The 13199-nt window shown below is 54.4% G+C and overlaps 1 protein-coding gene across 8 annotated transcripts in view; it reads left to right on the top strand.

Annotated features, from left to right (window-relative positions):
* Positions 1 to 12291, top strand: part of ADAR (adenosine deaminase RNA specific) — a 38773-nt gene extending 26482 nt beyond the window's left edge. For 6 of the 8 annotated variants that reach the window (XM_077900855.1, XM_077900853.1, XM_077900854.1 and 3 more), the window contains 9 exons: positions 5343 to 5568; positions 5800 to 5971; positions 6253 to 6346; positions 6788 to 6910; positions 7162 to 7295; positions 8787 to 8969; positions 9253 to 9365; positions 9632 to 9759; positions 9855 to 12291. In XM_077900855.1, coding sequence (XP_077756981.1) covers positions 5343 to 5568; positions 5800 to 5971; positions 6253 to 6346; positions 6788 to 6910; positions 7162 to 7295; positions 8787 to 8969; positions 9253 to 9365; positions 9632 to 9759; positions 9855 to 10092 — 1411 coding nt within the window. In that variant the 3' untranslated portion in view covers positions 10093 to 12291. The remainder of the gene's footprint in view (positions 1 to 5342; positions 5569 to 5799; positions 5972 to 6252; positions 6347 to 6787; positions 6911 to 7161; positions 7296 to 8786; positions 8970 to 9252; positions 9366 to 9631; positions 9760 to 9854) is intronic. The other 2 variants (XM_077900852.1, XM_077900851.1) reach the window with 1 other exon arrangement.
* Positions 12292 to 13199: the final 908 nt, after the last annotated feature.

Below are 13199 nucleotides of genomic sequence, written 5' to 3'. Positions count from 1 at the left end.
AAACGCCAGCCAAGCTGGCACATTTCCCCTTTTGTTACAGGGAAGCACATATGTGCATTCATACCTGCCTTGCTTTTTTGTATCTAACAGAATAATCTCAGGATGTTTTCCATAGCATCTTCTGTTCCTTGTATGAAATTGCTCCTGAAGTGTCCCAGGGCACAGGCATATGCTGCCACTAGCCCCAGTGACCAATATGTGGATCCTTTCCACGCTTCGCTATTACAGACAGTGCTGCTGTGAATAACATCTTCAGATGCAGCTAAACTTTGGTAAACATTGCCGAATTTTCCTCTAATGAGATTATACCAGTTTATGCTTCCATCAGCAGTAAAGAATGGCCCGTCCCCTTGGCCATGATCACTATGGAACCACAGGTCTCCCCCGCAGTCAACAAAGAGAGCATTCCTTTGAAATTGCTGTCCAACCAGCGCTGAACGCTATTTTCACTTCTTGCTTTTTTCCATAAAAGCAAAAACCATCTTCAGATTTCTTTTCGTTGTGGTGGAAACAAGTACTTCTGTAGGTCTTTAGTAAAAGGGGAGTGGCGTAACACAGACTTTTGGAGACGGGATTTCTGAATCAAAATTTTTATTTTGCCGTTGTAAAATGTGAGAGGTGGTGTCTCAGTGCCATGCAAAGATTAGTCTGTATGGGTTGGACAATGGTAAAAAAGTGCGTCTGAAGTCAAAAGCCAGCAACTTACTTCATGGTGAACCAGAGCTGTTCCCAGTAGCCAGGGGACACGTGGATACCCATGTCCTTGTTACTTCTCAGTGCGCTGGCACCACCATCTGATGCCATCTGTTAAGACAGAGGACGTGGGGATGGGAAGCTTCCGTCATTTGCAAATGCTGTGATCGAGTACCTGAACTGTATGTGAGAAGCGGGAAGAAATATCAGAGCCAGAGGGGAAGTCAGGAAAGCAGGGAATTGTGAAATAACTATAAACTTCAGAACTTCTCCACAGGCAGCAGTAGTCAGCAATTTGAAGATAAAGTAGAAGAAAGCCTATTTGCAATAGCAACTAAGCAGATATAAGACCTTGGCACATTCTGAGCAAGAAACATGCAGGCTCTGATGCTCTGTGATCAGATAGGAGAGCACAGCTGTCCCCAGGTTAGTCTTTGCCTTTCACATGATCCCAGTAAAGTCAGTGGCAGAATTGATTTCTTTATTTTAGACCTGGAAGACCTGATTCCCAGATTCACATGGAAAGTCCATGTGGGAGAGTAGCCAGAAAGTTCTGATGGAGGGATGAGCTGCATGGTCTGTGGCGCATTGGCCGGTGGGCGGAAGCAGGGAGAGCTTAGCCTCATGGAGCCCCTCACAGCAGACATGGATGCAGACAGGGCTGTGGGCGGGGGCTGGGGAAGCTACCTGCGGCATCTCAACAAAAGATGTCGTGTGGTGTGGTGTCTCCAGCTGCACGGGAGCGCCCGGCCAGCTCGGTTGGTGGAGCGCGTGACTCTCGATCTTGGTGTTATGGGTTCGAGCCCTATGTTGGGTGTAGAAATTGCTTAATAATAAAATCTTAAAAATATATACATAGAATCATAAAGTCTCTAGGTAAAAGCAGGGCTTTTAGTTTTAGAGTTTTGGAGCAGCAAAGCCTTTCCACTCAGGATATAAAGTCAGAAGGAAAAAGATGGAGGTGTGGCTGTCAGGAGACTTGGTGTGTCTAGAAAGAACCACCTGAGGATGAAACATTAGGGGCTCATTTCTTTCAGAAGGAGTTCTTTTCCAATTCAGTGGGAGAACCAAGTGTGCAAACTGTATGCTCTCAGGAAAGCTTGGAGATGTATTAACAGGGGAGGTGCTCAGCCTCACCCTGCAAGGGAGGCAACTGTCTGCAAGCTCACAGTGTCTGTGATGTCTCTCGTCCTGGCGCTTCGGCCGAGGGTGGTGAGGGTGCTGTCTGTAAGGGCACCTCTGGCCTCTGCCATCTGCAGGCCTGCTGGACCGGGCACCCACCTGGCATGGAGCAGCACGTGGCCCCGAGCCAGAGCCGTACGTGTGAGTGTATGCATGCGTGTGCCGCCGTCTGGGCCGCGGTGCTTAGAAGCAGCAGGCTGGGTGTGCACAGGGCGGTGAGCAGAGTCCTCTCTGCAGGGGTGGAAAGCAGCCACAGCATTTGCTTCAGGAAATGAGGGACATTCTCCTGACATGTTCTTCACTGTTTGAATTTTTACCTGTGTGGTAACAAACTGCTTGATTTTGAAAGGTCGTTGAAGGAGAGAAGCTCACAAAGTGGTCTTATTTTAAATTTGTCTTCATAGTAAAGGGATGTTACTCATTTCTTCGTGTGTGTACGTTATCTGTTTCTGTTGACGTGAACTTCCATTCATGTCCTTGTGGCTTTTACTAACCTTGCATGTAAGAGCATCACCATGATGAGAAGGGCATCTCACACATGGACCCGAGGCACCAGGGAAGGCCCTTGTGCCCCTGCTGTGGGTGCGCAGGCTCCACGAGGCCTGCCCACCCCCCCCCCCCCCGCCTGCCCTTGGCACTCAGTGGCCCTCCCAGGTCATCATCCTCACTCTGCATGCATGCGTGCTGTCCATCTCCTCTTTGCCTTCCGTGAAACCCTGCCAAGGACTTCCTGTGAGCCAGGTGGAGGGCATGGGGACTGCCCCTGAACATGGCAGATGTTCCCCCGGCCCTGCACCCCGCACCCTGCAGCAGTGCCCAGGCACCTCAGGGCAGGGGCCGGGCACTGCCCCTGTGGCCACTGTCACTGGCCCACTGGCAGAACACACACACTCACCCACTGGCTTCCCTTCTCTCTATCCTTCTTGGCAACCTGGACATCAGGACTTTGGCACATCCCTGCCAGAAAGCACGAGGTGTATAGTGTGGCCCCAGGCTCCCTTCCAGCTTTCTGGTGCTTCCCCTGGACCTGTCTGGTCTGACATGCCCCAAATAGAGCTCTTGGGCTCTTGGGTTTGTCCCTTTACCCTCTTTTCCCCTGGTCCTTCCCATCTCCATAGGTGACCTCACTATCCACCCAGTTGCTCAGGCCAAAAACCTAGGTGTGAATCATCATCTCTACCCCCTTCACATCCTGCAAGCAAACCAGCCTTGGGTTCTGTATGTTGGATGCATGGTTCTCCAGACCCTCCCCTCCTCTGTTCACTCAGAGAATGTTTATGGACTATGTTCCCTTTGGACAGGAGCCAGATTTGATTCAGTAAGGTCTCCTATGTTGCATGTTGAAAAGACCTCAAGTCAAGAATCCGCTTGGTGTGGCCTGACCTAGGAAGGACCTGGGGATGGCGAAGAGAAAGCCAGAGGTCGTGGGAAGGGGCTGGTTAACCCCAAAGCCTGTGGCGGGAGGCTGGGTGTCTATACTGGCCGCAGAAAGCCTTCCTGGGAACTTTTTTTTTTTTTTTAATGGGGACTGTCTCTTGCTCCCCATCCCCACTGGCCCCCTTCAGCGTTTTCACTATTTTCATTACTAAATTCTCTTTCCCACTGTAAGAAAACCATGGTCAACCCTTTGCTCTCTTCAGATTCCCACCAAAACCCCCCTTCCTTACTCTAAACAATGACTCCCATCACACTTGAGAAATAGCAACGATGATATGACAGATACCTTATCTTTCCATGGTCAAACCCTCCTGCCTGCATCTGCACAGGTGTGAGGGACCCAGCCCTCTCCCCATGCCTTGTGCCCTCTTCCATGCACCACCTCCCTCCCTCACCCCTGCATGCCACAGCCATTCCCACGTATGATGGCCCCTGCGCCCCTCACCACCACACCTCTCCTCACCTTCTGTGTCTTTGCTTCTTGAGCTCACTGTCCCCCTCAGTCCAGGAAAAGGTTAACCTTGGGTTCCCTGCGGCTGCTGTAGAGCCCAGTGCAGTTTGAAGGGTTCCAGCTCCATGACCACAACCTGTACCGTGTATAGTTCGGTACACATACAGGCACACCTCATTTTACTGCACTTTGCTTATCACAGCTTCACAGGCGCTGGGATCTTTTATGGATGGAAGGTTTGTGGCAAGTCTGCATTGAGCAGTCCAACAGCATTTGCTCACTCTGTGTCTCTGTGTCACATTGTGGTGATTCTCCCAATAATTTCCATTATTACAGTGAGTAATCTGATCAGCGATTACAACGTGCTAAAAGTGCAATTGATGGTTAGCCTTTTTTTTTTCTTAGCAATAAAGTTCTTTTGAATTAAGGAATATATATTGTTTTTTTAGAACTAAAGCTATTGCACACCTGAGAGACTCAGTGTAGTGTAAACATGACTTTTATGGGTACCCAGAAGCCAAAACATTTATTTGACTTGCTTTATTGTGATACTGGCTTTATTGCCATGGTCTGGAGCTGAGCCCACGAGGTCTCTGTGGGGAGCCTGCCTCTGTATATGTGTGTGTGTGTGTGTGTGTGTGTGTATCTTTGTGTGTAGAATTCATGTTCGTTTCAAACACCTGGAACAGGCATGAGGTTCCCTTGAGTCTCAGGCAAAAGTCCTGCCCAATTTGGCCCCTACTGCTTTCTGGCCTTTCTCATGCCACGTCCCTCTCCTTCACGGAGCCTCCTGCAGCCACCAGCCCCCACACACCTGCTGGCAGAGGAAGGTGCACAGGCACGCAGCCACATAGGATGAGCAGGGCATCGTGGGAAGCTTGGTGTGAACATGAAGGTTGATTTCTTTTACAGCCTGAGCCAGTGAATGTCGAAAATGAAGCCTCACATGCAGGTGGATTATCCAAAGTGGGCTTTCCCCCCCCCCGCCCCCCGGCAGTTCAGGATGTGGTTGTACACTAGGATTCTGAGACCTTGGCTGGTGGAAAGCTGAGGTCCTTCTGTATAGCAGATCATGACCTTTCGACCACTCCACATTGCATCCTGTCGGGAAGTGAATAGGGAAAAGAATCTGGCACCTTCGGAGGTAGGGCAGTAGACAGCAGTGATTCGAGTCGGGAGAGAGCATCCCACTCCTTTCTGCTTAGGGTACAAAGAAAAGTCTGCACTTGGCATTATCTCTAAACCCCTCCTGGTACTTGAGAACCTCCTTTACAGTGGAGGCTTAGAGCCTCTGCGGGCTGGCGCCTCGTCCACGTTGAAGGGCACAATGATGTCACCCAGTTCTGGAGCCACCCTTGATTTGTCGCAGGTGACTTAATGGCGCTCAAAGTTTCCTTCTGAAATGTGTTGACGTTTGAGCAAAGTCATTTTAGAGAGAAATACTCAGTAGGTAAGAGAGCAGGTGGTATCTGATCTATCAGAGGTGTCAGGCACCGGTGCCCTGAGTCTGGGAAACGCTGCCTTAGAAACAGCTGTCGGGTCGGGTGCTTGTCTTTATCCCCTGCTTCTCATCCCAAAGGTTCGTTTACCAGGCAAAAGTTGGGGGTCGCTGGTTCCCAGCCGTCTGCGCACACAGCAAGAAGCAAGGCAAGCAGGAAGCAGCAGATGCGGCCCTCCGCGTCTTGATTGGGGAGAACGAGAAGGCAGAGCGCATGGGTTTCACAGAGGTAACCCCAGTGACAGGGGCCAGTCTCAGAAGAACTATGCTCCTCCTCTCCAGGTCCCCAGAAGCACAGCCAAAGACAGTTAAGACGTCTACTTTTGGTGCTATCTTTTTTTTGGGGTCCTGCTAACTCCTCTCTGGGTAGAGTTGGCTCTTAACTTGCTGTCCTGTGACATAGTCCTGGGCTTTCATTTGTGCCTCGGTGGTACGCAGAGCTGGGACAAGCACAGCGAGAGGGAAAGGCGGCTTGGCCGAGAGCTCTCGGCCCGCCGGGCCCCAGCGCAGCGGCCCTGACACAGCCTTGTGCCCACAGCTCCCCCTCACCGGCAGCACCTTCCACGACCAGATAGCCATGCTGAGCCACCGCTGCTTCAACGCCCTCACTAATAGCTTCCAGCCTTCCCTGCTGGGCCGCAAGATCCTGGCCGCCGTCATCATGAAGAAGGCCTCTGATGACCTGGGGGTGGTGGTCAGCCTGGGGACAGGTCAGTGAGGGCCTCCTGGAGGGCCATGAGGGTGCATCTGGGGCGCAGGAGGCCCACTCCGACCTCAGCCCCTAACCCCCAGGGTGCCTGGGCACAGGTCTGTGATCCCTGCAGGGGTACAGAGCCCCTGGGATCCTGGGCACTCTCTGTGCTCAGCAGGGCATCTGCTTCTCCCTCCCCCATGCACACTCCCGTTCTCTCCCAAAGAAAAAAACAAAGAGCCTGCCCTGTTCAGCCTCTCTTCCCTTGGAAATATGACATTTTCTTTGCACGCCTTCCAGGGAACCGCTGTGTGAAGGGGGACTCTCTCAGCCTGAAGGGGGAGACTGTCAACGACTGCCACGCAGAGATCATCTCCCGGAGGGGCTTCATCAGGTGGGCAAGTGGGGCCCCACCAGAGACTTGGGCTGCCCCTGCCGTGGAACCCGCCATCTGCAGCCTCCCTCCTCCCTCCACCTCTGCTTCAGGCCCTTTCTCAAAAACCGCACAGTAACCTCCTGGTCCTCAGGGCTGTAGGGGTAAAGAGGCCATGCACTGGCCCATCTGCCTGGCCCTGTAGGTTACCTGGGGAGGCATCAGCCCCGTGGGCCTGGAACCCCCTAGAGCCCCCAGGTTGGGCACTGGGATCCCTTTGGCTGCCAGAGCGAGGCACTCTTGGCAGACATGAACTGGTTGAGAGGCTGGCTTCACTGGACAAGGGGTCCCCAACACCTATCCCCCATGAGAACCCGCAGACGGCCAGCACCTCTCGGGCTTCCTTTTTGGGGCCACATCCCTGAACTGGGGCTGTTGTCCTAGCCAGAGCTCCCCTCGTAGGTTTCTCTACAGTGAGCTGATGAAGTACAACCCCCAGACCGCAAAGGAGAGCATCTTTGAGCCTGCCAAGGGAGGAGAAAAGCTCCAAATAAAAAAGAGCGTCTCGTTCCATCTGTACATCAGGTCTGTATAGTCTGTGGCCGCCACGTGGGCCCTGCCAGGCTCCAGGGTTGGGTCTCCAAACACGCTCCTGGCCCAGAGCCATTCACAGGGCCACTCTCAGCTCTGTGATCGAGGTAATACCACTGGGTACAGCCCGCGGGAGGCTTCTGGAAAGGCCCCTTGTGTCCACCACACCTGGCTGTTCTCAAGCCCCTGGGAACTGGAGGGACCCACTCCACAGGTGAACTTTGACAGATGCCCCTATTCTATAGCACGGCCCCATGCGGGGATGGCGCCCTCTTTGACAAGTCCTGCAGTGACCGTGCTGTGGAGAGCACAGATTCCCGCCATTACCCTGTCTTTGAGAACCCCAAACAAGGCAAGCTTCGTACCAAGGTGGAGAACGGTGAGTGACACTCGCCCACCCTATTTCCCTCAGGAAGGCTCCACGGAGTCCCAGGCCCATCACAGGCATGTGGCATAGCTGCCAGGCTTTTGCTGTTGGGTGCTAGAGCTTAAGGATCTGTTTGCTGGGAGGGGGCTGACCCGGGGTCAGGGGTGGTATGTAGGAGGGCCAGGATTCCACGCTGAATCTGCTAGTCAAGGAGATCTCCGAGTCAGGGCATGGAGACACTCCCCTGGCGCTCAGGGCAGGAACCTGGCTGGAGACAGGTCGCTTTCCTATAGTTGATCTTTGTGGCGGGGGGGCGGGGGGGGGCGGGGGGGAACCACTTGGGGGGTGGGCAGCAGGGATACAGGAACAAGCTGCAAGGAGTCATGGAGATGGGCACCAAGTGTATCGTTCCCTCTGATGTACTGGCTCCTCCTCCCCCCAGGCCAGGGAAGGGGGCTTCTCATGCCTGCCCCCCGTCCTCAGCTTAGTTACCTCCTTGTCCAAAACCCACAGAGCTGCCCAGGACCCAGCAGCTTACTCTGGGGCGCGTCCCCAGGACCATGGAGATTAGGGCATGCTTATTCATAACAGTGAGAGTGGGAACCATCCCAGTGTCTATCCACGGGTGAACAAACAAAACAGTGTTCATGCACACGGTGCAGCCCTGAGAAAGCAGCCAGTCACTGAAGGTCACACATTCTGTGGCTATGTTTATACGAAACATCTGGGGCATAGAGACACTTTCTGCAGAGACAGAAAGTAGATTCATGGTTGCCTGGGTCCTGGGCTGGAAGGGATTGATGGAGACGAGGACGCTTCTTTAGAGGGTGGTGAACGGTTCTAAACTGGACCATGGGGAGGGCCACATGCCCCGTGAATATACTACACACCATTTAACTGTGCACTTTACGTTGGTGAGTTGTATCTCAATAAAGCTATTTAAAATAAATCAGTGCCCTATAGCAGTTTCCCACCACACTTCACACACAAGCCACACCCACTCATACACGCCATGGCTCAGGCCCACTGGCTGTTTGTCAGCAGCCTGGACAACTGAACCTCTCGGTGCCTCAGGGCCTTGGCTTATGCTGTTCTCTGTGTCTGAAACTCTCTTACTCAGCCATTGCTTCTCCTTTGTCTTTGCTACCCTGGCAGTTCCACCCAGAAGCCCCCTGCCATCTGCACCATCACTCCCTCCCAGTCTTCTGGCACTGTTCAGAGTTCTCATGTCTGTATGGCTTTGCTGGCTTACCATTTCTCTGCCCCTTTCTGCTGCCTCGCCCCCACATATATCCCAGGAGCATGGGGATCTTCCAGTTTTGCTAGCTGTGGGCCACAGCACCGAGTCCAATATCTGGTGCATAGTAGATGCTGAGGAATCTGTGAACAGTGGCTCAGTGAGCAGCCTTGGTCCCAGCATGAGGGCCATCAACCCCGCACTGGGGAGTGGTCTGGCCCCAGCACCCCCAGCGTCCCTGTGGCTCTGACCAAGTCCCTCCACAGGGGAAGGCACGATTCCCGTGGAGTCCAGTGACATTGTGCCCACGTGGGACGGCATCCGGCTTGGGGAGAGGCTCCGCACCATGTCATGCAGCGACAAGATCCTTCGCTGGAATGTGCTGGGCCTTCAGGGGGCGCTGCTAACCCACTTCCTGCAGCCCGTGTATCTCAAGTCAGTCACTCTGGGTAAGGGCCCACCGCTGCCTGCCTGCCCAGTGACAGAGACTGCCGCAGGGTCTGGGCTTCCTTGCCACCGCCAACCCCCACCCCCTGCCCCCAGCCTGGAGCCCGATGTGTTGTGCCTGTGGCTTGAGTGGACACATGCCCTGTGCAGCCCCACCCACGAGGCCTGCCAATGAGGGTGCCACCTCTGTCTCAACAGCACTCCCCGGCCCCCTCTCTGCCCCCCATACACCTCTCAGCAACACCCGGCGCAAACACAGGGGCACACACCTCCGTTTCCTCACAGGCTACCTGTTCAGCCAAGGACATCTGACTCGTGCCATCTGCTGCCGTGTGACGAGGGACGGAAGTGCCTTTGAGGATGGGTTGCGGCCCCCCTTCATTGTCAACCACCCCAAGGTGCTCCCTCCCTTTTCCCTTGACCTTCACTGTGGGCAGGGGAGGAATGTCGTGGGTTTCCCGGGAGCTGGTCCTCTGCACTCTCGGACACCAGGGGCTTGCTTCTTAGGTTGCAGCATATTTACATACAGTTAGGGTTCACCAAACAGCATCCCAGACCAGGAGAAAGACCCCCAGCTGCCCCCTCTGCCCCAGGGGCCCTGAGTCCCTGCGACAGGACTTCCCAGAAGGCCTCCATCTTCTCCCTCCCACCCCCGGACTCCTAGGTGGGCCGAGTCAGTGTGTACGACTCCAAGAGGCAGTCCGGGAAGACAAAGGAGACGAGCGTGAACTGGTGCCTGGCTGACGGCTACGACCTCGAGATCCTGGATGGGACCCGAGGCACCGTGGACGGGTGAGGCCCAATCCACCATGCCCCCCCCCACATGCCTCCCACAAACCCCCCCCTTCTCTGGACCCCAGGGACTCACCAGCGCCTCCGTCCCCCAGGCCACGGAACGAACTGTCACGTGTCTCCAAGAAGAACATTTTCCTCCTGTTCAAGAAGCTGTGCTCGTTCCGGTACCGCAGGGATCTTCTCAGACTCTCGTATGGCGAGGCCAAGAAAGCCGCCCGAGACTATGAGCTCGCCAAGAACTACTTCAAGAAGAGCCTCAAGGACATGGGTTACGGGAACTGGATCAGCAAGCCCCAGGAGGAGAAGAACTTTTACCTCTGCCCCGTGTGAGGGGGGCCGGGGCCGGGGGGCCACACAGCTGGGCCGTAGCTTCCTCATCTCTTCAGTCTCGGGGAGGGGAGGGGATCCTTGTCTTTTCCTTTTTTCTTTTTTTTTTTATTTTTTTCTTTTTTGGTGGGAGCAGGTTGATGACCCTGAGAACCACCACCAGCCCCTGCCCTTTCTGTGGCAAGGGAGGCCCGTCTTCTCCTCCTGCCGCACAAGCACGAGGGCCTATGGCCCACCTCCCGCTCAGCCCCACTTTGGTGTCCACGTCCTCTGCCGTGTGTTTGCTGCACCAACTCTCACCCTCCAGGTCAGGCCCCCATCCGCCATCTGTGCTGAGTTCTGCAGGGCCAGAGGTTTCACTGGTGATTCTGCAGGCCCCTCCGTCTCCCCTCTGCCCTTTTGCAATTCTCTCATGATCACTAAGCTTCTCCTTTTCCTCCAAGATCATAAGAGGTGAACTTACAGAATTCGGTGAAATACACAAGGACAGGGTTGTAAAACTGCGGTTCATTAATTCCCAGGGCGGGCACGTCCCGAGTCTGCAGGTGATGTCCAGTGACCTTCGGGTCTTGCACTTTAGCCAGCGGGGAGGGCTGGGCTGCCGAGAGGGCCAGCAAGGCCTAGGGGTGGCCCCTGCCGTAGCAAACACCCCATGGGGTGACACCGTCCGCCCCAGGGAGCACAGACATGCCTCACAACACCGCCAGCCCAGCTGTCCTCCAGAAGCATTCCTATGGATTTGTCAGGCCAGCAGGGCACAGATCCCAGTGCACAGCAAGGGTTCTTGCAGGGCAAGTCCTTGGCTCAGATAATCAGGACTTAGAATCAGGGCAGATCAATCATGTTGGGTCAGATCACTGTACCACCCAGTACCCTCATGACACTGCACCTGAGAAAGTTGACCAAGTCATAGGTAAATTAGGAGTTTTTAAAAATGTCATAAATGTTGATTCTTAACTGCTACAGATAATCTGTAATTGCACAGAATTTAAAGTCAGACCTAATTTTCCATTTATCAAGTGCTCCTGTTTGCCAGCTCGCTTCAGAAGGGCCAGCCATGGCCTGAGGTCTCCTGGCCTATCAGGGAATCTTTGTAGGATGGATGCTCAACAGCAGTTAAAACCCTGTGAGCTGGGACCCCACCTCCCCCTCCCCGTCCATACCTCAGGCTTGTGGTGACTCCCAGGGTCAGAGCCTACAGTGTCTCTGGAGGCTGGCTCGATCCTGCATCAGCTACACCCCACCTCCAGGGGTACCCCCCTCACTGCCTGACAGCGCCCGGGCCTGTGCCCTCACATGATTTTCCCTCCGCCCCTACACCCCACAGACTACTGACAAGGCCACCCCGTCTGGCCCTCCTCTTCAGTGGTAGATACACCCACACTTTTGTTCTTGTGGCTACTATTTCCTCTGTGCTTTTGACCAAAAATTGACCAAAATTAAAAAAAAAAACATTCAAGTTTTTTTAAAGTATACTAAAGATGTCTGTGGAACAGCCAAGTGTCTCAAGGAACTGGTAGGGAAACGGTGCCTACTTATGGGGCGGAGGGGCCTGGCCCCATCCTGCGTACCTGCTGGGGGCACATGAGGCCTGTCTTGCCCAACGTGGCTCGTCCCCCAGGCTCTTCAGACTGGAGGGTCTGGCCTGCTGACCCCACAGAATGTCCAGACCCTCCGCTCCATCTTGGGTGTTAGAATCTCCAGCAGAGCCCCACTCAGCCCAAGGTCAGATGAGACGCATCTGGTTTCTGCCGTAGGAAGGGGGCACAGCATCCTGTGCTCATGTGTGTGCTGGAGACGATCCCGCGTGCGGCCTGTGTCCCCGCGCCCCTCGGGGCACAGCTCCTGTCCACAGTGCTCACCTTTTTGTCAAATCTTTGTTTTTAGTAACCAGGACGCCCTTCTTCCTTTTTTAAAATGATCTTTGTAGTTGATTTGTCTGAACTGTGGCTATTGTGCATTCTCTGAATAATCACTTGTGAAAATTGTCGCTGCTCGAAGCTATTTCCTTTACTCTCGTTGAGCGACTGTTGGTTTGGGTCCTGGTGTGACTCCAAGAGCAGATTGGAAAGAGCCCAAGCACAGACTTGGTGCTACCGGGGCTGCAGTCAGGTTTACGATTCCGCTTTGATGTGTCCCCTGATAACCGTGACTAACAATATACATTCCTCATAAATAAAGAAAAATCTGAATTGTTAGAAAGTTTCCTGTCTTGGCTTCCCCGGGAAGGGAGAGTGGGGGCAAGGGGGCCATGATCCTGGGGTTTCTGGGGCTGGGCGTCCTTTCCTGACTGCCCCGGCCCCACACCCAGCGCCCCCACAGAGCCTTCAGGTTAACACCTTGTGCTCGGAGATGTGGGATGCAGGATTCCAGCCTGGGTGGGAAAACCACCTGTGACACAACATCTCAAGTCATGTGCATCACCCCTACTCTGTTGGGGCGTTTTTCTCCAGCCCAACCCCAAACAGTACTCCCGGCAGCAGCCATCCCGCCTGTAGGAACATGCATGTTTGGAACAAGTCTCTGGCCAGGCTGCCGTCTTAGGAGACCTGCCATGGCCTTCAGCTTGGGGAAGGCACCGGATCATATTCCCTCAGGGCGTCAGAGGGAATGTGCCCCTTTCCACGCGGTGACAGCCCAGAGGCTAGCACACTCATCCCTGACTTTTTAACACACTGTCCTCCTAGAGGACACAGAGTCATGGTGAAGCCTCCTTCCCCATCCACTGCCGATGGGACAGTGGAGGCAGGAGGGCCAGTGATGTGTTTGGGGGCTTGTAAGGGGCCACAGCTGTGCATGGGTGTCATTCGTGATCTGCCGAGACCAGTGCTGAGTTGGCTGGATGGTTTCTGAGGACAGCAAAGGAGAATGCCTCCGGCGCCAGGATGTACCAGGGACCTCTTAGTGACTCCCGATCCCCTACCCCCCAGGGGTTCGAAGACACAGATAATTTCCTTTCTTCACACCTAACTTGAGCGCCAGACCTGTGTGTGTGGAGGGAAGGAGCCTATCCCCGCCACCAGCTCCGAGGGGCTGGAAGAGACAGGGCTGGGGCACAGGGCAGCCAGGGGTGGTCAGCTCACAGGTCTGCCCTCTGTTCCCATTGACCT

Source organism: Canis aureus, chromosome 6, assembly GCF_053574225.1.
Source record: "Canis aureus isolate CA01 chromosome 6, VMU_Caureus_v.1.0, whole genome shotgun sequence".
In the NCBI taxonomy this organism is placed as follows: Eukaryota; Metazoa; Chordata; class Mammalia; order Carnivora; family Canidae; genus Canis; species Canis aureus.
The sequence above is the reverse complement of the archived record's forward strand: the minus strand, read 5'-3'. Positions and strand labels throughout refer to the sequence as shown.